The sequence below is a fragment of the Hylobates moloch genome, unplaced genomic scaffold (assembly GCF_009828535.3).
Source record: "Hylobates moloch isolate HMO894 unplaced genomic scaffold, HMol_V3 SCAFFOLD_6, whole genome shotgun sequence".
Classification (NCBI taxonomy): domain Eukaryota; kingdom Metazoa; phylum Chordata; class Mammalia; order Primates; family Hylobatidae; genus Hylobates; species Hylobates moloch.
Genome location: NW_026652281.1, coordinates 2,280,948 through 2,308,297, shown reverse-complemented (window position 1 = coordinate 2,308,297; position 27,350 = coordinate 2,280,948). Strand labels below are relative to the sequence as shown.

At 50.8% G+C, this 27,350-nt stretch overlaps 1 protein-coding gene across 5 annotated transcripts in view; it reads right to left on the bottom strand.

Moving 5' to 3' along the window:
- KLHDC4 (kelch domain containing 4) overlaps positions 1 to 25,992 on the bottom strand; it is a 68,741-nt gene extending 42,749 nt beyond the window's left edge. For 4 of the 5 annotated variants that reach the window (XM_058440396.1, XM_058440397.1, XM_032156233.2 and 1 more), the window contains exons 1-5: positions 25,798 to 25,976; positions 22,124 to 22,215; positions 16,647 to 16,725; positions 15,192 to 15,290; positions 9,320 to 9,456 (exon numbers count right to left, since the gene is read on the bottom strand). In XM_058440396.1, coding sequence (XP_058296379.1) covers positions 9,320 to 9,456; positions 15,192 to 15,290; positions 16,647 to 16,725; positions 22,124 to 22,215; positions 25,798 to 25,896 — 506 coding nt within the window. In that variant the 5' untranslated portion in view covers positions 25,897 to 25,976. Of the gene's footprint in view, positions 1 to 9,319; positions 9,457 to 15,191; positions 15,291 to 16,646; positions 16,726 to 22,123; positions 22,216 to 25,797 lie in introns of all 5 variants that reach the window. The other variant, XM_032156236.2, reaches the window with a different exon arrangement.
- Between the last annotated feature and the right edge of the window lie 1,358 nt (positions 25,993 to 27,350).

Here is a 27,350-nt window from a genome sequence, read left to right as displayed (position 1 = left end):
CATCCACACACCAGCACCTCATCCATCCACACACCAGCACCTCATCCGGCCCCAGGAGTGAAGTGCTGACACTCGCAACAGCAGGACACGTCCTGACGGCACCACGTGGAAAGAAGAGTCCGTCACAGAGGCCATGAGTTTTGGTTCCGCTTTTATGAAATATGCAGAAGAGGCAGATCCACAGACACAGACAGCAGGGACCAGGGATGGTGGGGTGAGTGCTAGAAAAGATGGGTTTTCTTTTTGGGGGGATGAAAATGCACTAACTTTAGATCACGGTGTTGGTTGCGCAATTCTGTGAATATGCTAAAAACCCCTGAATTACACATTTTGAAGGGTGATTTGATGGTATATGAATCACATCTCAGAGAAAGCTGTTACAAAACACCTATCTGGTGGGGTCCTGAAGTGGCCTGGCCTCCATCTGCGGTGTGTGAGTCACAGATAATCCCCCCAGGGGGCACTGGCCCAGAAACCAGTGGAGGGAAACGAACCTCCCCCAACCCCCTGCACCTCCTCCAGGGACAGGAAGAGAAGGTGGCAAGTGCCTGGAGAAACGCTGGCTGTCACGTGCGGCAGGCTGACCTAACCAAACTCTCAATATTCAAAGCCAGCAAGCTCAGCGGGCAGGGCAGACCCACCGTGACTGAGGAGGGAAACGAGAGAGCTCCAGCGCTCCCACCCGACACGTGTGCATCCCGAGGGGGGAACCGTCGCCTCCTGCTCTGCTCCCTATCCCAGAGGCCCGGGGCTGAGCAGCACAACGGGAGACTGACAGGTGGGGGGGGGGGGTGCGGGGAGAGGGGAAACCCTACTTTGGGGGGTGCTCTGCTCCCTATCCCAGAGGCCCCGGGCTGAGCAGCACAACGGGAGACTGACAGGGGGGGGGGGGGGGGGTGCGGGGAGAGGGGAAACCCTACTTTGGGGGGTTCCCAGGAGCAGCCACCTCCCCTCCTGCTCCAGAGCCTAACGCTGGGAGGATCCAGGCTGGACTGAGCAACAGGGCATCTCTCCCTCCCAGCCCAGCGGGGGGCGGCTCCTGCCTTCCTGGGAGCTGCCTGCACCCCCAGCTGTGACCCATCTCCACCAGGACACACCTGCGTCAAAGGAAAATGCTCTGCAAACACCAGATGCTGGTGTTTCTAGTGTTTCACAGTTTCCAGCCACTCCTGCCAATAACCGCAGACGGACTCAGTCACCAGCATCTGTTTATATGGGAGGAAAAAGGGGAGTCTTACAACCCCCTCCTCTTCCCAGCCCTTCCCACGCCCTCCATGATTAACACCACTGCCCTGAGCACAGCTCCTGCTGTTGCATCTAACTCCCTTCAAACTCACATGAGCGCACACACATTTAAAACAAACACACAGACACAAAAATAAGAAACAGTACGGAGATCTATGCTGCAAAGTCGGAACAGGGCAGCTTTGCAGGCAACTCCCACTCAAGTGAGAGACTGAAGAGATCTCAAAATAGCTGCTAGCGCTGGCCACACGCAGCCCTCCAACGAGGCAGGGATGCTCCCGCACCTGAGTTTTGGTCTTGACGTCAGCATTGCCATTTTCCCCCTCATTTCCAAACCATTATGACATCAAGTATATGTGTCTGTTGCTAGAATGGAGATGAGAGACTGTTACAAAGTATCCACATGACGTCCTGTCTGTTGTTAGAATGGAGAAGACAATGAGAGACTGTTAAAAAGTATCCAGTTGTCATCCAATGTGCTACAAAAACACCCACCAGCCAACCAACACACAGCAGAAGGCAGCCAGCCAGTGCTGGCCTGGACAGAGGCCCAGGCGCCCTGCTGCTTGCCAGTTGGAGGTCCATGGCCTGTTAGGAACCAGGCTGCACAGCAGGAGGTGAGGAGGGCCAGCAGGCATCACAGGCTGAGCCCCACCTCCTGTCAAATCAGCAGCAGCATTAGACTCTCACAGGAGTGCGAACCCTATTGTGAGCTACACACATCATACATCCAGGTTGCGGAATCTAGGTTGTGAGCTCCTGAGGAGAATCTAATGCCTGATGATCTGAGGTGGAACAGTTTCATCCTGAAACCGTCACCCCTCCCCATCAGCAGTGGAAAAATTGTCTTCCGTGAAACCAGTCCCTGGTGCCGAAAAGGTTGGGGACCATTACTATACATTAACCCAACTCAAATCAGATTATCAGCATCCAAAAATATGCATCGCTGTTAAAAATGACCACATAACAAGAGGGACTCTTTTCTGCCTTCCTACAACAAAACCCTTAGAGCCAAGGAAGAGACTGACTACTCCAGATACTGAATCCAGACTCCGTGCGCCTCTACCAAGATTTAATTCACCCCCCGCTTCACATCCTCGGCTGAAAAACCAACTCCCCCACAGAAGTAAAACATATTCACTAAAAAACGAATGCACAGTGCAGGACTGCATCACGGTAGCAACGTCTATTCTGTTTCCTGACGAGCTCTTCCTGGACTTCTCAAAAGACATAAGCCCACCCCACAGGGATTCCCACGTGCTCTGCACGGGGCCTGCCACAGCAATCCTCCCCAGAAAGGGCAAAAACCGCCTTCGTTGTGGCTGAATCTCCTGACCTTTCCTTTTAGATCAATTAAAAAAAAAAATGACAGAGGAAAAACAGACAGAGTAGTCCTCTCTCAGCAGCGGCCACATAGTGTGTGAACCCCCAAGCCCAATTACGGGCAGTGGCAGCACCGCACCAGGATGCCACACACCGCAGCCCAGCCCGTGAAATCAACAGGCTGCCTGTGTCCTTCAGTCCCCTGTACCATCCCCACCTACACTAGCCCATGACGATCTGGCCACATAGCACTCACAGCCTGACCTGCCAAACAACCATTAAGACAATGCTTTCATTCTGCAATCATTAGTAACTTACAAAAGCAAAACCTACACTACTTTCACTGTTAAGGATCTAAGAGATATTTTACACGGACATTGTTACTTCTTTTAAGCAGCAGCTAAACAAAATTCACATCAGTTGAATGGTATTCAAAATAAGCATGCCTTCCACCAGTCACAGAGGCTGATGGATCAGATCATAACTGGACCCCGTCTATGGTCCAGAGCCGTGAGGATCAGGATCGTGGAGAGAGTACAAGGAGAGGTTAGGGTAAAACACAGATTCCTCAACCCCACATCAAACCTGCTCTGAATGGGACTGACGCCTGGAGTGGGAGGGCGGGAAAGAGCATTCTCCTGGGCTCCCTAGGGGCTACGTGGAGTACGAAGATTTGAGAACCACTATTCAAGGTCCTCTTCTCTGCCAGAGGACAGCTCTGCTGGCCACGGTGCCAGGAAAACCCCCCACTGTTCTCTAAGTTCAGAATCAAAACATGGCCCCTCCAGACGAATTGACCATAACGCCTACCTATCAGGGCAGGCAAGATTCATTCTGCAAGGCGCCACCGCTGTAGTCCAGTGTCTGCCACAGTTATGAAGTGAGGATGAGCACGGAGAACACTTGAGGAAAACCGTGAAACAGGAGCGCCTGCACAGGCATCGCGTCAAGAGTCAGCCCTCCACACGCCAGCACCAGCAGTAACTGGAGGCTTTTGGGAGAACCATTAGACACGAGGTCAAAGACTTTATAAAGGTATATGCCTTGCATTCTGATGTTTTGTTACGTCACAGGGCCTCACTTGTGGCCCAGGTTGCAGTACAGTGATGCAGTCACAGCTCACTGCCACCTTGAACTCCTGAGCTCAAGTGGATCCTCCCATCCCAGCCTCCCAAGCAGCTGGGATTACACACGCACCAGCATACCTAGCTAACTTCTTTAGAGATGGGGTCTTACTATGTTGTCCAGGCTGGTCTCAAACTCCCGGGCTCAAGTGAAGCTCCCACCTCTGCTTCCTAAAGTGCTGGGATTACAGGCATGAGCCACTGAACCCAGCCCGGACTCTACAATTCTACTTCAACACATTTTAAACTTGACTGAACGTTAAAAAAAATAAACCTCGCCAGGCGTGGTGGCTCACGCCTGTAACCCCAGCACTTTGGGAGGCCGAGGCGGGTGGATCACGAGGTCAGGAGATCGAGACCATCATGGCTAACACGGGTCTGCTAAAAATACAAAAAATTAGCCGGGTGTGGTGGCGGGCGCCTGTAGTCCCAGCTGCTCGGGAGGCTGAGGCAGCAGAATGGCGTGAACCTGGGAGGCAGAGTTTGCAGTGAGCTGAGATCGCACCACTGCACTCCAGCCTGGGCAACAGAGCAAGACTCCGGCTCAAAAATATATATATAAAAATAAAATAAATAAATAAATAAACCTAACTTCCCAGGGTGTTTAGAGGTCAGGATTTGACACTCTTACCACCATAGCCCAGGTTTAAATTCTTAAATAAATAAAAAACTAAATGGAGAAACACACAGTGCCCCCGAGTGGAGGCCTGAGGGCGATGATGGTGTCACCTGCCCAGACGCTATTTATCAGCAAATGCAATCCAGTCAAAATCCTTCTGGACTTTTAAAATTAGAATTTGAGGGCCAGGCGTGGTGGCTGATGCCCGTAATCCCAGCAATCTGGGAGGCCGAGGTGGGCAGATCACTTGAGGTCAGCAGTTCAAGACCAGCCTGGCCAACATGGTGAAACCTTGTCTCTACTAAAAATACAAAAATTAAGGCCGGGTACAGTGGCTCATGCCTGTAATCCTAGCACTTTGTGAGACCGAGGCGGGGGGATAACCTGAGATCAGGAGTTCAAGACCAGCCTGACCAACGTGAAGAAACCCCATCTCTACTAAAAATACAAAATTAGCCACGCGTGGTGGTGGGTATCTGTAATCCCTGCTACTCGGGAGGCTGAGGCAGGAGACTTGCTTGAACCTGTGAGGTGGAGGCTGCAGTGAGCCGAGATCCCGCCACTGCACTCCAGCCTGGGCGACGAGAATGAGACTCTGACTCAAAAAAGAACAATTAGCCAGGCATGACGGCAGGCACCTGTAATCCCAGCTACTCGGGACACTGAGGCACAAGAATGGCTTGAACCGGCGAGGTGGAGGTTGTAGTGAGCCAAGACTGCGCCACTGCACTCCAGCCTGGGCAACAGAGCTAGACTGTCTCAGAAAAAAAAAAAAGAATTTGAAAAAGTGATGGTAAAGCCCATGAAAACAAAACACATGAAAAAATCAAAGACTTTAAGTAAACAAGAAAAATCTTCCAACCTATCAAAATATACCATAAAGCTACAGTAATTAAAATGGCATAAAAAATGATACCAAGAAAAGATCAATAAACCAGAAGAAACCTCAGAAACAATACAGACCTTCTCCTGTGCACGTACAGTGTGCACGCACTAGGTTCTCTGGATCACTGCGTCAGCGTGCACACACACTTGCAAGTGCACACACGAGCACACGCACGCATGCACAGATACGCCCACACACATACAGGGACACAATCACACAGGCACACACATGCACAGATGCATGCACGCATACACGCATGCACAATCACACATGCACGAGCGCACACACGCATGCACAATCACATGCACGAGTGCACACACGCATGCACAATCACACATGCACAAGCGTGCGCACACACATGCACAATCACACAACTACACATACAATCACACATGCACACACATCCAGGTGTCCACACACACGCAGGTGTGCGCACACGAGCACACACATGCTCACACGCACACACACACGGTCACACACATGCATACACGCACGCAGAGGCACATGCACTCACATGCTCACACACGTGCACACACACAATCATCTGCACACACGTGTACACATGCAGGCTTTTTTCCAAGCATATGTTGTTCTGCATCCTGTTTTTTGTACATATTATTGTACGAAATAAGAGGAAGCATCTCTTTAGGGTATAATCCTTAAACTTGGGGGTCAGGGGACAGGCACATTTAAAATTCCAATGAACAGGTGCCAGCCACTGAGTGGTGGGGGCATGTTCTCTCCACCCCGCACCCATACTGCCCAGCACTGCTCTCGCAGCACCCGCCCTGGGCCCGCCTTGTGGTGCCCTCTGCCCCGCCTTCCACCCCGGGGCCCGCCCCGTGCTGCCTCTGCCCCGCCTTCTGCTCCGCTTCAGAGGGCACCACCCTCCCGGAACGTGAGCTCCGCTTGATGCTGCAGGTACCTTCTCCCCACCAGGCACTATTTTTAACTTTCCCTGTGGCATCATTTTCCACACAAAGACCTTCCTGTTTTATATGGGCAGATCCATCCACCTCTTCTGGATTCTGCTGAATGTCTTGCTCAGAAAACCTTAGCTAAGATGTGCTTGGAGCTCGTACACAACAGACTGCAGTCAATTGTCACCACAAGAGAAGCATTCACTCACACTGAAGTTCTTCAAGACGACACTGGGGCAGGCTGGGAGAGGGCAGGCTGAGGCCATGGGGACAATCAAGGCGGCTGGTGTTTATGAGGGCAAGGGCTCAGCACCCCGAGCTGACTACAAGGTGGGAGAGAACGCAGAAAGGGACAAGGACATCAGCTGTCAAACAACATCTCCTGCAGACCATTTGTTGCCACTGCGCGTCTCGTCAGGGTCTTAACAACTGAATGAGGCTCAACATTAGGCATCTCCCAATCACAAATACATTAAGCAGCAGTAATCGAATCCTGCTGAGCAGTACAAATACAGAAATTAAGCAGCTCAGCCTGGCACAGTGGCTCACACCTATAATCCCAGCTACTCAGGAGGCTGAATCAGGAGGAGAATCAGCTAATCAGGAGGAGAATCTCTTGAGGCCAAGAGTTCAAGACCAACCTGGGCAACATAACAAGACCCCATCTCTAAAAAAAGAAACAAAAATTTAATTAGCCAGGCATGGTGGTGCACACCTGTAATCCCGGCTACTAGGGGGGCTGAGGCAGGAAGACCACTTGAGCCCAGGAGTTTGAGGCTGCAGTAAGGTGTGATCACACCACTGTATTCCAGCCTGGGCAACAGAGTAAGACTTTGTCTCTTGAAGAAGTAAGAAAGAAAGGAAGGAGAAAGACAGAGACAGAGAGGAGAGAAAGACAAGACAGAGAGGAGAGACAAGAGGAGAAAGAGAGAGAGAGAGACAGAGAGAGAAAGAGAGAGAGAGAACGATTAAGGGCACACCCTCAATTTCCTGACCTCCAAATCTGTGCTCAGAACAGGCTGCATCTGCTTATCAGATGCACACTCCACACGACCCTCCAGGACGAAGGGCGACCTGTGCACCCACTAGTCACACCCTGGCTGCCAAGGCAAATGTCTCAAAGCAATACTCTGCGAGGTATCTCTGTTCATCCCTCGCACAGGTCTCCCTTGCTAATGGTTACTTAGGCCAAAGAGAACCAGAAACCAACACCAGAGACAGATGCCTCCACAACTGCTGATTCTGGCAAAAAGAAGAGAGTGAAGCACATAATGACCCTGTTCCTGCCCCACCACTTTTGCAGGATCATTATAAAAAAAGGTCTAATAGCTTTTACAATATACTTTTAAAACAAGTCTCCTGTTTTAATTACCATTAGCAAGCATTCGAGGAATGAGGTGTCTGTTTATCAGACAATCCTGACCCAGGGCAGCTGCCACGGATGTCCCGCGTATGACCAAGCCCACAGCGTGGGATGCAGCTGGAGCTGCACGAGGTAGGGGCTGCCACCCGCAGCTGCCGGCCCAAGAGAGGGGCCAGGGTCACTCCCAAAGTGACCAGGTACCCACAGTGCACCCCTATTCCCTTGGAACAGACACCCATGATCTGAGTGACAGAACCAGCAAAGCCTGAAGGCCACGAGAGAGCCCTCATGTCACAGACAGCTCAGAGTCACCGCAGAGGCACCCACAGAGGCGCCGTAGCCAACACCAGCCCGGCGGGAGCTGCTGGGTTAGGCGCTGGGTTAGACGCATTCTATCACAGAGACTTGACTCTCCTCACCTGTCAATTATGAACAAGGATACCAAAGCTGATAAAATGCTATTAAAAAATGAATCGATTTGCCAAAGATAAACAAGCAAATCAGTAACAAGTGGGATCCAAAAGGAATAAAGCAAAAGGACAACCGCGTGCTGAGTGGAAATACGTGAGCTTCAAGATATACACAAAGAAATCCATTTTTAGCATGAAAGTAATTTTCCAATTGCTGTGCCTACTAAAATTATGAACCTTTCTCAAAGTAAGCACGGGAAAGGGGACGGAAAAGCCTGGGAATACAGTAACCCACCCCACACCACAGCAGTAACCCGCCCCACACCACGGCACCTTCCAGGTCCCACTGGAAGGCTATGGTCATGCCCTCCTCCAGCAGGTGGGCCCAGGGCAGGGAAGCTGTCTGCACCCTCCCCACCCACAGCACACTCTTCATTTGACTGGTTCACATTCCCGGCCTAGAGCCAGGAAGAGCAGTGGAGCCAGCAGAACAGGCCTCAACACCCTGACAAGGCTCACTGCAACATAACAGGGACCAGACTCCAGGAAACACCCCGAAGTGGCTCATTGTGACATAACCAAGCCCAGGCTCCAAGGAGTGCCACTGCCCTCCAGCTGAAGCCCTGGAATGTGGAGAAGGCCTGCATGCAGCGGCCTCTCTCCCGGAAGCAAGGGCACTTCCGCTCTGCTGCTTTAACGGCAGAAGAGATGGTGTGCGTAATGGTGGGTCATGGCCGCAGCAATCGAGCCAGGCTACACATAAAAGGACGACAACAACTCTACTTCAGTCTGTCATTCGACTAGATTTCTTCTCTTAAATAATTTATATGCAAACATGCCATCTGGCTCTCTACACGGAGACAAAGACATGCAGCTCTTGACTAATGAGAGACCCCGTGCGCGGTAAACATGCATCAGAAACCCCATCAGCGACGTTCCCAACAGAGGTGGAGATCAAGAGGCTGAGCGGGGTTCGCTGAAGAGAAATGTCAACATCCTTCCTGTCTCCTACCAGCTCCACGGTTTCTACACCAACTCCACACAGAAACAGCATGCCTTTTAGTCAATGACGCATCGCTATGGGGCCCCCCTTCCAGCAAGCTGGGCACTCAGAGCTGCTTCGAAGGGTGTGAACAGAAGACCACAGGAGAAGAGCTGCAACACAGGCAGCGAGAGGCTGGCGGCCAATAACAAGAGGAACCTGGAGAACAACACCAGGCAGCTGGCACCCCCCGCACCTGGCCCACGCTTCTGTATGAAGGATCCAGAGAAAACGTGGTCTCCCAGGACCCAGCGAGGCTGGGCTCCAGGACTGTGACCCAGGTTCTTCTGAACCCTGGTATTCTAAGGTCTGCTCCCAGCACTCGGGCTCAGCACACAAGCACAGAAGAGCCACGCCCGGAGCTCAGCTTCTCATCTGGCTTCTTACTTGACTTGTTCCCAGGTCTTGGTGGCCAAATGCAGGACCCAGAGATCCTTGTAGTGGTAGAACTGCTCTCCGGTGGGAGAGGCAAACTCCCCTCCAAAGACCCACAGCTGTCCGCCACCTTGAGGCACTACCACCGCCTGTGAAAAGAAAGGTGACAGGTCAGGGCACAGCCACACATCAGAAGGGCCACTGTCATGGGTGACCGGCAGTGGTGAGTGCTTCAGTTCTATCTCGGCTGCCCCACAACATGACCACCCCACACTCAGCCACTGTCCTCTCCTGCCTCTGAGGGGAGGATTCCAGACTAACACCCTCGCAGGAAAGCATATCCTCAGTCAAGGGTCTAATCAACTTTCATGTATCCCTAGGTTGCAAAATAAACATCCATTTAAAGGTAGACAATGCCATATCCCACTGAAATGGACACAGCTAGTTACTTCAAACATTAACAATGGTGTGGTGCAACCTAGCAGTGTTTTCCTTTTATTAACATCTACAATAAAGCTGTCTGCCTGCTCTCGTTAATCCCTTTCCTAGCTATTATGTGCCAACTAAATTAGCCTCACAAGTATAATGTGCACGTAAAAGAAAGGGTTTATGAGCCAGGCACAGTGGCTCAGACCTGTCATCTCAGCACTTTGTGAGGCCGAGGCGGACAGATCACGAGGTCAAGAGATAGAGACCATCCTGGACAACATGGTGAAACCCCATCTCTACTAAAAATACAAAAATTACCCGGGCATGGTCGCATGCATCTGTAGTCCCAGCTGCTTGGGAGGCTAAGGCAGAAGAATCGCTTGAACCCGGGAGGCGGAGAGTGCAGTGAGCCAAGACTGCGCCACTGCACTCCCGCCTGGATGACAGAGTGAGACTCCGTCTCAAAAAAAAAAAAAGAAAGTGTTTATGTTTTTTTCTTTTAGACACCGGGTCTTCTTGCTCTATCGCCCAGGCTGGAGTGTGGTGGTGCAATCAACACTCACTGTAGCCGCGACCTCATGGTTTCAAGTGACCCTCCCACTTCAGCCTTCTGAGTAGCTGGGATGACAGGCATGTGACATCATGCCCAGCTGTTTAATTTTTTGTAGCAATGGGGTCTATGTTGTCCAGGCTGGTCTCAAACTCCTGGGTTTAGTCAATTCTCCCGCCTCGGCCTCCCAAAGCACACTAGGATTACACACACAAGCCACTGCACCCAGCCTTACGTGACATTATGAATGATTAATAAAGACTTCAGCACCATAGTAAAGGTGAAGGAGCGCAGCGGGAGTGATGCCCTCCGGGCCACACACGGCAAGGCACTCTGGCAGCAGGGGATGCCGAGGAGAGAGCAGACCACCGATCAAAAACAACGGCATCCCTGACAGGTCATCAGACACCACTGGCTACTCCACATGAGGCCCTCCGTGGCCCACTCTCTCTCAGGGCCCCAAGAACTGCAGGCGGCAGAGTCTTTGGGTGGACGGCACACATCTACCTGTGGAAAGAGCTGCCTGGACAGACTGCTGGGCTGCAAGCAGTGGCGGAGAGCACCAAGCTCCACGGGGTCTCTCCTCCAAACCTGCAAATTAAGCAGCAGCTGGGGTCCAGGATGAGAAAAGCACGCTCCCAGGCAGTCTGTGTTAGCAACCACGCTGGAGGGGGACCCACAGGTGAGAGCCGCCCACCCTGCCCAGGGTCATGCAGCCCAGCTTCCAGCGACTGTAACGCACCTGGTGGCGCAATTAAGAGAGAAAAAGCAACCTGAGCACCCCGGCAGCAGGTGAAGCCCCATTTCCCAGCTCCGCTGTGGTCATTTCAGAGTTGGTTCTTTCATAAAAGCCTGTTGCTTTATTTTCTCTCGTTTCAAGGTAAGAGTGAGGATCTAGCAGGACGAAGAATGGTTCCACACAGGGCGCAGAGAGGGCTGGTAAATGAGAGTGCCAACCCGTCTAACATCAAGTGCGCCCTGGGTGGGGCAGACAGTGGTTCTCAGCAGGGTCCCTCCTGGCACCTCTGAGTCGGAGCTCTGCCCGCCCGAACTTAAAAACGGCCACAGCTCCGCCCCTCTGCACCGATGGGGTTCCTTCTTGGGCCAGACGACGGGTGTAGGAGACAGCAGCACACAGGGGGTGACGTGTCCCTCTCCACCCCACCCACTTCCAGTTGTTCTTTGCATCTGTCATCTCAGCACAGATGACTCACCTGTAAAGGGACAGGCCAGTTTCCTATCATTCTAAAAGCCCCGTAGTTCCATAGGGAGAAACTGACCAACTTACACCTTTACAGCAGATATGATGACTGGCTCAAGGCCAAAACCTAACAAATGTTTTGAGTCTACAGGAAGTTAGGTGGCACAACCATGCCACACAGTACAACAGAGTTTTAAAATATCATCTCATGGAAGACTACTGAATGCCACAGAATCCTGCAATAACACATCAACGGTAAAGAACACTATAGAAAGAACACACACATGCACGTTCCAGTTAGCATGAAATAGATGCATAGAAATATGACCTGGCTGGGCGTGGTAGCTCATGCCTCTAATTCCAGGGCTGTGGGAGGCCGACGCAGGCAGATCATAAGGTCAGGAGCTCGAGATCAGCCTGACCAACATGGTGAAACCCTGTCTCTACTAAAAATACAAAAATTAGCCAGACGTGGTGGTATGCACCTGTAATCCCAGCTACTCGGGAGGCTGAGGCAGGAGAATCGCTTGAGCCCGGGAGGCAGAGGTTGCAGTGAGCTGAGATCGCACCACTGCACTCCAGCCTGGGCAACAGAGTGAGACTCCGTCTCAAAAAAAAAAAAAAAAAAAAAAAAAATGAAGTCAAATGGCCAGGCACAGTGGCTCACGCCTGTAATCCCAGCTCTCAGGGAAGCAGAGGCAGGAGGATGGCTTGAGCCCAGGAGTTCGACACCTGCCTGGGCAATATGATGAGACCCATTCTCCACAAAAAGGAAAAAAAAAAAAAAAAGACCAAAAAGAAAAAAATGAAGTCAAACTCCAGGCAAAAGAGTGTAATTCACAGCACTGTTTTTTTTTGTTTTGTTTTGTTTTTGTTTTTTTTCGGAGACGGAGTCTCGCTCTGTCACCAGGCTGGAGTGCAGAGGCGTGATCTCGGCTCACTGCAACCTCCAACTCCCCTGGTTCAAGCGATTCTCCTGCCTCAGCCTCCTGAGCAGCTGGGATTACAGGCACGTGCCACCATGCCCAACTAATTTTTGTATTTTTAGTAGAGACTGGGTTTCACCATGTTGGCCAGGATGGTCTCGATCTCCTGACCTCGAGATTCGCCCACCCCGGCCTCCCAAAGTGCTGGAATTACAGGCGTGAGCCACCATGCCCAGCCCACAGCACTGTTTTAACATCCCTTCCTCCATCTTACTTACAATCCCAGGCCCGACCCAGTCCGACCCAGAGGGACCACACAAAGGCAGGCTGATCAGCAGTCTAAGAGCTTCGTATAGCCTACGCCACAAAGATAACGAACACCAGGGAAAAAAATAAATATGACCCAAGGGAAGATTAAAACTATGAAGACCCACAGATAAAACTTCTACTCCTGCCCACAATGGAGGAAGCTGTACCACATTAACTCTCCACCGTCAACAAGGAAAAAACCAGATGAAATCTAGGAAGCAACAACCTCCAGACAACAGAAAGTGGGAAGCGCAGGACTGCGAACCTGAGAGCCAGGAAACACGCCACGCAGCCCTGACCCATGACTCCGGCCCCCGCAGCCAGCTTCTTCCCTGGTGCAGGGACAAGGGGCACAGGCAGGGCAGGTGGTCTTGCATAGCTGAGGAGACAAGGACTGGAGTTCAGGGACGCAGAGGCAGCTACACGGGGCAGGGAAGAGCACTGCAGAGAGGAAGCTATGGGAGAAAGAGCCCTGGAAATCTGCACAGGAGCGTCCCCTGGAGTCTGTGTACACTAAGCTGCACCCTAGGAGGGTGAGACCAAGGAACCACCACTGTGAAGACAAAAGCATCTTCTGATGCTGAGAACTATCTGAGCTTACAAAGGGCTTGGAAACAGGCAAGTTCCAACCAGACGAGGTGAAAAGATGTCACTGACCACACAGGTCATTCACTAGAGACTGCAGAAAGGCCACCACTGAGGGCTAAGCCAGCCCTAGAGAAAGCGTCAAAAGGATCAACATGATCTGCAAGGAACTGAATCACCTCAGGACAAAATGCAACACTGTTCGATAGGTGAAAAAATCCAGACACTTAGGCTGGGAGCAGTGGCTCACGCCTGTAATCTCAGCACTTTGCAAGGAGGCCGAGGTGGGTGGATCACTTGAGGTCAGGAGTTCGACCAGCCTGGCCAACATGGTGAAACCCTGTCTCTACTGAAAATACAAAAAAATTAGCTAGGCGTGGTGGCACACGCCTGTAATCCCAGCTACTTGGGAGGTTGAGGCGGGAGAATCTCTTCAACTCAGGAGACGGAGGTTGCAGTGAGCCAAGATCGCGCCATTACACCCCAGCCTGGGCAACAAGAGCAAGACTCCATCTCAAGCAGAAAAAAAAAAAAATTAGCCAAGCATGGTGGCGGGTGCCTGTAATCCCAGCTACTCAGCGGGCTGAAGCAGGAGTATAGCTTGAACTCAGGAGGCGGAGGTTGTAGTGAGCTGAGATCACACCATTGTACTCTAGCCTGGGTGACAGAGCAAGACTCCATCTCAAAAAAAAAAAAAAAAAAAAAGTAGCCGGACATGGTGGCATGTGCCTGTAATCCCAGCTACTGGGGAGGCTGAGGCAGGAGAATCCCTTGAACCCAGGAGGCGGAGGTTGCAGTGAGCCGATATAATGCCAATGCACTCCAGGCTGGGAGACACAGCGAGACTCCCTCTCAAAAAAACAAACATTGAAATGCAGAAGGCACCTTAGCCACCTAATACAATCCCAGTCAGGTGTGGTGACGGGTGCCTGTAATCCCAGTTACTCAGCAGGCTGGGGCAGGAGAATCACTTGAACCTGGGAGGCAGAGGTTGCCGTGAGCCAAAATCATGCCATTGCACTCCAGCCTGGGTGACAGAGCAAGACTCCTTCTCTACAACAACAAATCCAAGCATATACAAATCTGATTTTTAAACCAGCCCAAATGCCTGCAAGCCTGCATCTGCACAGGATGTTCATGCGGCTCAGGCAGGCAGGTCCACCTAGCAGAACCAATTACCAGGTGAGTTCTAAGCACAGAATCAGCAAAGGGGGAAATGAAATATTGCAGAGGAATGCATAAATCATGCTGTGGTCATCTGATGCGATGATCTTTCTCTGCACTGGAGAAGCAGACACTCATTCAAATTTTCTGTGTGAGTCTAACTGTAACAGAGTTGAACAATGGACAAGGACAGAGTTCCCATCCTTACGGAGCTTACAGAACGTCTAACTCTAGAAGCCCCTTCCCTGACAAGAGAGTAACAGCTGCCACTGCTCTCCTGGGTAGGAAACCACTTGATAAGTCAGTGCCACTTCTCTGTGATCCCGTTACAACTTGTTTCCGCTAATACAATTGTTTTCCTTCCACCATGCACACCTCTCCCGAACATCCAGTTCTCCTGTCTTCACCATCTAGTCCAGACCGTGGGCCTAGGGGGAGTGAGCATTATGCCGGTGGCTGGGACATGCCAGAAACGACAGTAGGTATTTTACATGGAATATTTCATATGATCCTCATGCCACCTGGGGAGCAGGCGTTCACCTCCCTGTCTCACAGTGAAGAAGCTGAGTAAGGAATCCAAGTGAGCGAACAGCAGAAACAGGCTATCCGCAGGGTCGAGCCCCTCCGCACCAGCTGCCCGTCACCTATCAACTCTCCATGTGTCTACCAGACGCTCGCGTGGGAAGACGGAGGGCGGCTGAAAGTCTGTGCTGATGTTACCTGGTGAGCACAGCGCCTCGGAGGTGGACCGGGGATGTCAACTTTGGTCCAGGTGTCCTTTCTGATATTGTAGACATAGAGCTCATTATACAAAAAAGTCTACAGGAAGGAAGAAGAATGTCAGTGTCACAAATGATACGCTTCCAAGGAAGTAGTGAGAACACTCTTAATCATGACAATTCCTTGGGAAACTGACATGCTAAAGGAATGTAAACCACACCAGCACAGGGAGGCCACTGGGGTGGGTCCACGGGGCCCTTGGGGATGACGACATAATGAAAATGACCGAAGGCCCACCAGGCCCATCAATCTGGAAGGTACTGAAAGCCCTCCTTGTTATTAGGACTGGTAATTCTCCTAATTCAAGCCTAGTTTTTTTGTTTTTGTTTTGTTTGAGATGGAGTCTCACTGTTGCCCAGAATGGAGTGCAATGGCGCAATCTTTGCTCACTGCAACCTCCGCCTCCCAGGTTCAAGCGATTCTCTGCCTCAGCCTCCGAGTAGCTGGGATTACAGGCGCCCCACGACGCCCAGCTAATTTTTGTATCGTTAGCAGAGACTGGGTTTCACCATATTGGCCAGACTGGTCTCAAACTCCTGACCTCAGGTGATCTGCCCACCTCGGCCTCCCAGAGTGCTGGGATTGCAGGCATGAGCCACCGTATCCAATCAAACCTAGTTTCTAAATGCACGAAAACTGAGAGACGAAGATGGACAAATGCAGTCAAACCCCCAAGGCCCATCCCGGGCTGCAGAGAAGGTGAGCTCCTGCTTTTGTGTTTCACACACAATTGTGAAACACAGGTCTTTCTGGCCTGCTCAAAAATAAAAATTAGCCCTACTGTGGTGGCTCACGCCTGTAATCCCAGCACTTTGGGAGGCCGAGGCGGGCGGATCACAAGGTCAGGAGATCGAGACCATCCTGGCTAACACGGTGAAACCCCGTCTCTACTAAAAATACAAAAAATTAGCCGGGCGAGGTGGCAGGCGCCTGTAGTCCCAGCTACGCAGGAGGCTGAGGCAGGATGAGCCTGCAGTGAACGAGTTGGCCATGACCAGCCTGGTGAAGACAAGATCCGTCTCTAGCCCTACAATTTATCAGCACATTCCCTATTTCAGACAACCTGAAAGCTGAGAGTGAAACGTGGAAACCAGTAGGGAGGAAGAACAGCACAGACAACCACAAAGAGGGGTGCACCTGTCAAGAGTGATGATGGCGGAGCTGGGCCTCAGCCTAAGTCCCGGGATTAGAGACCCCGTGACCACTGAAGTCATCGACAGTCATGCCACTGCCTGCACCGTCCTGGCAACGTCTCACATCAGGCCTGACAGCTCAAGCGTGTGATACAAGGGGGTGAAGGGGCTAACGCATATTTGATGTCACTGCCTTGAGTTAACTTTCTGTCAAACGATACTCATGCAACATGGGAAGAAAAGAAAAAAATATATACTTTACTTTTTGGCCGTTGAAATATTCACCTCCAAAAAGGATTAACTCATCTTTCTCAGGATGAACCGAGAGGGAGGCATTTAACCTAGAAGAGACACAAGCGGCAGGTCAGCAAGGTCACCCCCAATACCCACCTGAGCACCGTCCCCTTCCTCACAGAATCCTCTGTCACCATAGACTGGCTGCCTCCACTTCCTGAAAGGAGAGCCTGGCATCGAGAAAGGAAGCAAAGGTGCCACTTGAACACCAATCCCTCTACCAGTGCCCAGGGCCACACTCCAAGGACAACCATGGAGCTGGACTGACAGTGTCTGGTTGTAAAAAAAAAAAAAAAAAAGTCCCCAGGCAGGAACAAGTCCAGATGCCCCTACTGATGTATCAAATGTTCCAGAATGGTCTTTTTTTTTTTTTTTTTTTTTTGAGATGGAGTTTCCCTCTTGTCGCCCAGGCTGGAGTGCAATGGCACAATCTCGGCTCACCACAACCTCCACCTCCTGGGTTCAAGCAATTCTCCTGCCTCAGCCTCCCGAGTGGCTGGGATTGCAGGTGCCCACCACCACACCCAGCTAATTTTTGTATTTTTTAGTAGAGATGGGGTTTCACTGCGTTGGCCAGGCTGGTCTCAAACTCCTGACCTCAAGTGATCTGCCCACCTCGGCCTCCCACAGTGCTGGGATTACAGGCGTGAGCCACCGTGCCCAGACCTCAGAACTGTCCTCTTTTAAGAGCCTGTCCTGTCAAATCACCTCAAAATCGTTCTAAAAAGTCCAGTATCTAGGCCGGGAGCGGCGGCTCACACCTGTAATCCCAGCACTTTGGGAGGCCGAGGCAGGCAGATCACAAGGTCAAGAGATGGAGACCATTCTGGCCAACATGGCGAAACCCTGTCACAAGTAAAAATAGAAAAATTAGCTGGGCATGGTGGTGTGTGCATATGGTCCCAGCTACTTGGGAAGCTGAGGCAGGAGAATCACTTGAACCTGGGAGGTGGGGGTTGCAGTGAGCTGAGATCATGCCATTGCACTCCAGCCTGGCAAAAGACCGAGATTCCATGTAAAAAAAAAAAAAAAAAAAAAAAAAGTCCATATCTAAGTATTTCAATATACATGCCAGATATCTTCCATCTAGAAAATACAAACAACTTTCTACCTATTTCACATGACAACAAAAGAACAGCTACAAGGAAATTACATAATAATATTATGGGCCAGGCCCAGTGGCTCACACTGTAATCCCAGCACTTTGGGAGGCTGAGGCAGGCAGATCACCTGAGGTGAGGAGTTCAAGACCAGCCTGGCAAACATGGTGAAAGCCCCCGTCTCTACTAAAAATACAAAAATTAGCCAGGCATGGTGGTGGGCACCTGTAATCCCAGCTACTCAGGAGGCTGAGGCAGGAGGATCGCTTGAAGCTGGGACGCAGAGGTCGCAGTGAGCCGGGATTGCATCATTGCACTCCATCCTGGGAGACAGAGCAAGACTGTCTTAAAAAAAGAAAAAATAAATAAATAAATATACAGGACCACTTCAGATGAAAGTAATGAGAGACACAGTGACTATCTGGTGAATCACTGGGAAAGATCCTCCCTTCAGAATCCTCTAAGACGGTGTTCCCCAAGACGGGCTCCATAATGCCAACTCCAAAAGATCCTTCTCAAAGGAAAAACAGGTTTCAAGGTCAAGTGAGTTTCGGGAAATCTGAGAACTCTGTTTTCTATTGGGGATTTATTTGCATAGAAACACGTCATAGGCTGGGAATTTCTGCAGCAAGGAAACCAGTATTAAAAGCTAAACACAGAATCACCACACGATCCAGCAGTTCCTTCCTAGGCATCAGCTCAAACAGATACCTGTATGCAATGCTCATTACTGCCTCACAAAAGCCAAACAGCAGAAATAACCTAAGTGTTGGTCTGCAGATGAGTGGAAAACACAGTGTGGCATACCCACAGACGGAACAGGATTCAGCCATCAGAAGAAGTAAAGTTCTCACACATGCCACAGAACTGATGAACCTGGACATACCAGGTGGAGGAAGCCTGTCACAGGAAGACACTTCTATGACTCCACTTACGCAAAATACCTAGAACAGGCCAACTCATAGGCACAGGAAGTGGACCAGAAGTCACCAGGGGCTGGGGGAGGGGAAATAATGAGCGACCCTTGAAGGGTCTAGACACTTCTCCCATCTTTTGGCTTCCCTGGGCTACACTGGAAGAAGAATTGTCTCCGGCCACACGTAAAATACGCTAATACTAACAATAGCTGATGAGCTTAAAAAAAAATCTCATCATGTTTTAAGAAAGTTTACAAATACGTGTCAGGCTGCGTTCAAACCTGTCCTGGGCCACCAGTTAGAAGAGGTTGATCTACAGTTTCTATTTGGGGTGATAAAACAATGTTGCAACTGGACAGCACTAATGGTTGCACAGCGGCATAAAGTAATCCCACTGAACTGCACAGTTTTAATGATTAAAATCGCAAATTTTGGCTAGGCGCATTGGCTCACGCCTGTAATCCCAGCACTTTCGGAGGCCCAGGCGGGCGGATCACCTGAGGTCGGGAGTTCGAGACCAGTCTGGCCAGCAAGACGAAACCCCATCCCTACTAAAAATACAAAATTAGCCAGGCATGGTGGCGCCATGCCTGTAATCCCAGCTACTTGGGAGGCTGAGGAAGGAGAATTGCCTGAACCTGGGAGGTGGAGGTTGCGGTGAGCTGAGATAGTACCATTGTACTCCAGCCTGGGCAACAAGAGCGAAACTCTGTCTCAAAAAATCCAAAACCAAACAAAAATAAAATAAAATGGCAAATTTTGTTAAACATTTTACCACAATAAAAAAACTTTTTAGGTGGGGTGCAGTGGCTCACGCCTATAATCGCAGCACTTTGGGAGGCCAAGGTGGTTGGATCATGTGAGGTCAGGAATTTGAGGCCAGCCTGCCAACAGAGGTTGCAGTGAGCTGAGATCGCGCCATAGCACTCTAGCCTGGGCAACAAAAGCAAAACTCCATCTCAAAAAAGAAAAGAAGGAGAAAAAAAAACTTTTTAAAAAGAACAAACAGGCCGGGTGAGGTGGCTCACGCTTGTAATCTCAGCACTTTGGGAGGCCGAGGCGGGCGGATCACCTGAGGTTGGGAGTTCAAGACAGCCTGACCAATATGGAGAAACTCCGTCTCTACTAAAAATACAAAATTAGCCGGGTGTCGTGGTGCATGCCAATAATCCCAGCTACTCCGGAGGCTGAGGCAGGAGAATCCCTTGAACCTGGGAGGCTGCGGTGAGCCGAGATCGTGCCATTGCACTCCAGCCTGGGCAACAAGAGCGAAACTCCGTCTCAGAAGAAAAAAGAATAAACAGTGTTTCCCAAATTCCTCTGACCCTGAATCTTTTCTCACTGAATACCTATTGATTTTCTGCAGGAAAGTACCAAACACAACTTCGGAAATGATCTACACGGGGCCCAAACTTTGAGGCCCCCACCCAGCCACCAGTGGCACCAGCCCAGGTGTTTCTGCCGCACAGGCAGGTGAGGTACTGAGGCAGCTGGTGTCACGCCCCCATTTTCCAGGTAGGTCACATCAGAGCCAATCCTGAGGGTATGCTCATTTAGAAACTGATCATTCTCACGAGGTTTTAAAGTAATATGATTCAGAAACAGGAAGCTGGAAGTTATTTAGGTTACCGAGCAAAAGGTCTTAATCTCAGGATAACTGCTCCCTCCTATTAGGAAGCATTTCCAGCTGACGCAGGGAACTGCCAATACCTTAAATTATATCCTGACATGAAATCTGACTTTCAGGCAACATTACTTATGGAAAAATTCTAAAATATCATAAAAAAAAAAAAAAAAGTAAAAGGCCAGGTAGAGTGACTTGAGCCCAGGAATTCGAGACCAGCCCGGACAACATAAAAAATGTCTCTATGGGGCCAGGCGCGGTGGCTCACGCCTGTAATCCCAGCACTTTGGGAGGCTGAGACAGGCGGATCACGAGGTCAGAAGATCGAGACCATCCTGGCTAACACAGTGAAACCCTGTCTCTACTAAAAATACAAAAAATTAGCCGGGGGTGGTGACGGGCACCTGTAGTCCTAGCTACTCGGGAGGCTGCGGCAGGAGAAATGCTGTGAACCCAGGAGGCGGAGCTTGCAGTGAGCCAAGATGTGCCACTGCACTCCAGCCTGGGCAAGAGAGCGAGACTCAGTCTCAAAAAAAAAAAAAAAAAGTCTAAATCAAGGATTTTGCCCAAAATCAAAGAAAATGTATACTCACACCGGGACATGGTCACCCAGTAACCACACTTTGGATGTCAACAGGAGTTCAAGGCCAGCCAGGCCAACACGGCAAAACCCCATCTCTATTAAAAATACAAAAATTAGCTGGGTATGGTGGCTGGCGCCTGTAATCCTAGCTACTTGGGAGGCTGAGGCAGGAGAATCACTCGAACCTGGGAGGCAGAGGTTGTAGTGAGCCAAGATCATGCCACTGTACTCCAGCCTGGGTGACTGAGACTCTATCTCAAAAAAAAAAAAAAAAAAAAACAAGTACATTTACCACGTGTAACTTACCTTTGGCCCTGAGGGCAACATGCAAACTAAATGGAAATGGAAAGTCAAATCCTAACGGACATTAAGTGAAAAACCAGGGTTGGTTTTCACGTGATTCGTTTCACATGATTGGCCTTTGAGAGTGGCTGCAACACCACTCACTCTGCTCAGGGGCTGATCACCGGGCTCCTCCCACCTCTGGGCAGGTGATGACAATCCTGCCTCTGAGGCCGCTGGGTGGGACTTGCGCACCACAGCCACCACATGCGCCTCATTAATGCAACCGCAGCACAACTGTGACACCACCCCCCAACTCCCGATGGGCCGAACCCCCGCTTCCACTCGGGCCTGCAGCAGCTTTATTAAGAGGGTGAATCCTGCACGGTTAATCTCCTACTGAGGGAAATAAAGCAACCCATTTCTCATTCCAGCTCATCCCATACATGTATGAAATCCTACAGACTCGGAACGTTTTCACCTAATTTTCAAATTCATTTAAAATGGCTTATACTCAATTTATGTTTAACAAACTTTTCAAATGAGAATTTGAAAGCATTACAAACACATCAAAAAACCACAGTGACTTTCAGCTTTCTGCCGACAATACGCACTTTTAAAATACCTTAAGAACCAAAGAAAAGCTCACTGGGGCAAAACTTTCATCCACACATCATGACCAGTGGAGGAGCTTTCAAAGTTGGCACCGGAGCCCGGAGGCAGGAACTGTGCTGGAGGCCCTGCTCCCAGGTTCCATGACAGTAAAGCTCAACAGCCTCATTCCAGTTCTTCAGGAGAAAGTGACCGAGAACAGGTTTTAATAATGAAAATCTCCCAAGTGCCCGGTCATTTATGAAACCTGGTGCTATTTAAAGCAGTTTTTCAATGTATAGAAGAAAACAAAACAGACATAGAATGTGAAAAATGCTACTTGCTCACCTTGGTGTGGGTGGGGGGCACGGAGCTTCCACAGTCTGAGTCCTCTTGGCATCGAGTGTCTGGAAATGGGCTATAAGCGCTTCCAGGTCTTCCTAGGGCAAGCAAGCAGGCACACGTGAGACTTGCTCCCAGGACCTGCCGCGGAGCCACAGCCCGCTCAGCTTTCCTCCAGTCAGTGTGATTCGACTGGGCTCAGTCACGTCTGTGAATTATAACATACTGTGCCTGTGTTTGCAATGCAGAGTTTGACACATTCGAAAGTAACCAGAGCCTGACGTCAAAGGCAGTTTGCTTCAAGAGTAGATGTGTGCACCAACTATTATCTCGCTCCACACCCTTAATGCTCCCCCTGCAAGACCTTCCACTTAAACAAGCTCATCGTGACTTCACCGCAGACACCCTCAGCACCTCTCAGAGCCCAGGCCCGGGCCGTCGCACCTGCCTGTCTTCCTCTCTGCGGAGCAGTGTCTAATATATTTCTCTTATTTGTTTCCTCCACCCCAACAAAATAATAAAATACGAGCTCCACCAGAGCAAGACATGTGTCTGGTTAAAACACTGCCTGCACAGCAAGGGCTCAGCAAATACCAGCTGCAGTCTATCCGTGAAAGAAGGTCTCAACTTTTACTACCATCAAGAGTGACTCAAGGCACTCATGTGCCAGCACAGAGGGCAGCACTGGAACCCAGTGTTCCTGCCTCAGTCTCAGTGCCCATTTCCCAACATTTACGAGACACCCCCATCCACACCTGAGCCTGACATTTCAAGTTCCTCCTAGCCTTCAGGGTCCTTCTTGCAGCTACACACACCTGCAGACCATCTTCCCTCCCCCATACCCACCTCTCCAACCTCACCTCCCACCTGGCCTCACTCTCCAAGATACACCGGCGTCCTCTCCGTTCCTTTAATGAAAATGCCACATTCCCTCAGCCTGCCACGCCCCACCTCGTGCTTCCTTCAGTACACCTCTCATCTCGGGGTGAATGTCAGCAGGGTACACTGCTTAGTATTCTAAACTATGCAATATATAAAACACACAAGTTACAGAACTTTATCCAAGACACTCCTGTGTACCATTCCCAGGGTAAGGAATAAAGCGTGACCCACATGTACCCACCCACACATTCCCTGAAGTAACCACTACCTGGAACTAGGTGCTTATTAGTCTCACACTTTTATTACACATGTGTATCCCTAAGCAACATATTGTTTCACATTTTTAAATGTCATTAAATGGAGTGGGCAGTGGCTCACACCGGTAATCCCAGCACTTTGGGAGGCCAAGGCAGGTGGATCTCTCGAGGTCAGGAGTTCGAGACCAGCCTGACCAACATGGTGAAACCCCGTCTCTACTAAAAAATACAAAAATTAGCCGGGCACAGTGGCGCACACCTGTAGTCCCAAACTACTCAGGAGGCTGAGGCAGGAGAATTGCTTGAGCCTGGGAGGCGGAGGTTGCAATGAGCTGAGATCATGCCACTGCGACACTTGCTCTGGGTGACAGAACAAGACTCGATCTCAAAAAAATAAAAATAAAAAATAAAATGTCATTAAATGGTATCATATTGTATGTTCTTTCAACTTGCTTTTTTTGCTCAACGAGGTTAAACAAACAGTTCAAATACTAACGTCTATGTACCAGGAAAGCTTTGCTGCTACTACTCGAAGACAGCAGTCTGGGTGACTGAAGAGCAAGGTGGTAGGGTCTGGGTGACGCCAGTGGCCTAGCCAGTGACAGCCTCTCCAAGGTGACAATAAGTTGCATGCTGAAAAGCCTGACTCCGCTGAGTCAGGCGGAGTATGGCTTGGGTACAGGTAAGACCACAGACAGAACTTGGCATGTTTGGGACACTAAAAGGCATTGTGGCTGGAGTGAGCCCAGGTAGACAGCAGGAAAGACAGGCAAAGGCCAGGACCAAGTGAAGGTGCGAACCAGGTGACCTGATACATGAGTTCTGTGGGAGCAGAATTCCAAGCTGTCCCCAAGGTCCCCCTTCCCCCAATAATTCCCAGGACTGTGAAAGAATGGGATACCACTATCATGTTTAGGTTGCATTACAGACACAGCTGAATTTCAGAAAGAGATGATTTTGTGTGGGTCTAGCCTAATCAGATGCCCAGTTATTTTAAAGGTTTGTTCTGAGAGTTCATTAAGATAACATACAAACCCCAGGCCTGACAGGCTCTCTCTCTTAAGGGAAGCTACCGTTACAATCAGCTTAGTATTGGGCACTGGAGGGAGACATGAAGATGAGTAAAAATGACAAGTAACTGGCCGGGCACAGTGGCTCCCACCTTGTATTCCCAGCACTTTGGGAGGCTGAGGCGAGCGCATCACCTCAGGTCTGGAGTTCCAGACCAGCCTGACCAACACGGTGAAACCCGGTCTCTATTAAAAATACAAAATTAGCTGGGTGTGGTGGTGCATGCCTGTAATCTCAGCTACTTGGGAGGCTGAGGCAGGAGAATAGCTTGAACCTGGGAGGCGGAGGTTGCAGTGAGCTGAGATCGCACCATTGCACTCCAGCCTGGGCAACAAGAGGGAAACTCCTTCTCAAAAAAAAAAAAAAAAAAGCAGAAAGCAGATAACAGCTGGTTACTGAGTGCTTACTTTCCGCCAAGCACCATTCTGAAGATGCCACACAGATGAACTGACTTCCTGTGCGACAACCCTAGCCAGCAGGTCATGCCACTGCAGTCCAGCCTAAGCGACAGAGCAAGACTCTGTCAAGAAAAAGAAAAAAGGAAGAGCCTAAGAGGAGTGTGAGGGAAAAGTCCAACCCCATTATTTAAGAGATGAGAAAACGGAGAGATCAATGACTCAGGAAGAAAAGGGACAAAGGAATGTGGTCAAGAGCTCCTGATTCAGGACATCTAATCACATCCCAGTTCCATACCACTTCATGGTTCACCTGTTGGTCTGACTTCCTGTCAAATGGGAATACCAGTGCAACGGGAATTGACCTGGTTGTGAGGAGTAAAGCCCAGGGAACTATGCCTGGCGCAAGGCAAGCCATAAAACTGCCCCCAGTTAAGGAATCCAAGAGCAGCAGCCGCAGAACACTCAACCCCAAGTTCAGGAGGGATCCTCTTGCAGACCCTGGGCTGAGGACCAGAGGGAAGGAGACAACCGTGATGGCCGCCATCAGCTGCTACGGGATACCCCGTAGCTCCAGTGCCTTCTTCACTTAACCATCTGCTGCTCACTCCTCAGGGCTGCTATGATGATTATTGCCCTCCTTCGAAAAAAGAGTGAGATTCAGAAAAGTTAACAGTCTTACTCCCAGACCACACATCTTACAGAGGCAGCCCCAGGCTCAACCTCAGGTCGTCCCACACCAAACTCCTGCCTCTTCTCACCACCCCGACTCCCTTCAGAGGGAGGGAGAAGGGGGAGGAAACCCAGAAAAACGCCCGTAACACCACACGAAGAAAAGCAAGCACGTTAAAGGCGGCAGCCCCGAGAAGCGGACGGACACACGTGGAGACTCGCAAGGGGGCGGGTGCCGTCTGGGCTGCCCGGACGCGGCGCTGGAGCAGTTCCTACCGCCTCCAGCTCTCCCGCAGGGCCGGCACGGCTCCCACGGCGACCCGCAACGCCGGGGGACGCAGACAGTCGGCCGAGGCTGCACGGCCGCGACGTCGGGCCGCTAGGCCCGGTCTGACCCGCTCACCTCCTCCTTCCGCGAGCGCTTAGACACCTTCTTCTCCATCTTGGCGGCAGTCTTCTCCGCGCCGCGGCCCTTCTTCTCCTTCTTGCCCTTCTTGCCCATCTTGCCGGGTCCCAAGCCGCGATAGGACACCAGGGGAGGAAACGGCGCGCGCTCTCCGCTCGGAAACAGGTGCTCGTGGGGCGGAGCTCGGCGCACAGAAATGGAGTCACTTCCGGCCCCGAGTTCGAGCCGCTTCCGGCGAGAGGTGCGGCTGGGCGCTTTACGAGCTTCAGTCTTGGAGTTCCGTCTTCGGCAGCGGGCTCGGGGCCTTATGCAGCGGACTATGCATAAGGCCCCGGAGAAGATGACCGGCCCCGGGCTGGGCGCGGTGGCTCATGCCTGTAACCCTGGCGCTTTGGGAGGCCTTGGCGGGCGGATCGCTTGAGTCCAGGAGTTCGAGATCAGCCTGGGCAACAAAGCGAGACACCACCCCCCCCCCACTCGCAATCTCTACAAAAGAAAAAAAAAATTAATCGGGCATGGTATCTCGCGCCCAGTGGTCCTAGCTCCTCGGGAAGCTGAGGCGGAAAGATCGCTTGAGTCAAGGAGTTCCAGGCAGCAGTGCGCCCCTGCACCCCAACCTGGGCGACAGAGCGAGATACTGTTTCAAAAAACAAAAAAGATGGCAGCCCCGGCTGGACATACCCGGGCCATGCTCGCCAATTCTCACGACTTGTGCCCCCACCTAGCTTGTCCCCGTGTGCTAGGAGACGTGCCCTCTGAGTTTTATTTTTTATTTTTATTTTTTGAGGCAGGGTCTTGCTCTGTCACCCAGGCTGGAGTGCAGTACTGCGATCTCGGCTCGCTGCAACCTCCGCCTCCCTAGTAGCTGGGATCACAGGAGCTCACCACGTCCGGCTAATTTTCTCTTGAGTTTTCCCAGGGTGCACGTGCCCCCTGTTAAGGCACATTGCTTAGCCCTGTGTAGAACTGCCTAAGTGGGTGACTCTTGGGCTAGCCCCATTTTTTCCCTTCAGACCAATCAAATGAGTGCTTTTTTCCCAGAAAAAAATTTCACACAATTACAAGAATTTGCAGAGCCTAAGTAAGACAGTCCCGGCCGGGCGCGGTGGCTCACTCCTGTAATCCTAGCACTTTGGGAAGCCGCGGTGAGTGGATCACGAGGTCAGGAGTTCGAGACCAGCCTAGCCAACATGGTGAAACCCCGTCTTTACTAAAACTACAAAAATTAGCGGGGCGTGGTGTTGGGCATCCCCAGCTACTTGGGAGGCTGAGGCAGGAGAATCGCTTGAACCCAGGGGGCAGAGGTTGCAGTGAGCCGAAATCAAGCCACTTCACTCCAGCCTGGGCAAAAGAGCGAAATTCCATCTTAAAAAAAAAAAAAAAAAAAGGCGGCCCCTTCCACCTTCCCGTTTAAAATGTGCCAGACACTGTTAGGTACTAAGGACATGTCCTCAAATGTCCTAACATGGAGGCCTTTTGTTTCTTCATTGGTAGGCCAGAGCTAATGATAGCACCCTGAACGGGTACTCAATTTGTGGAGCCTGAGAAAT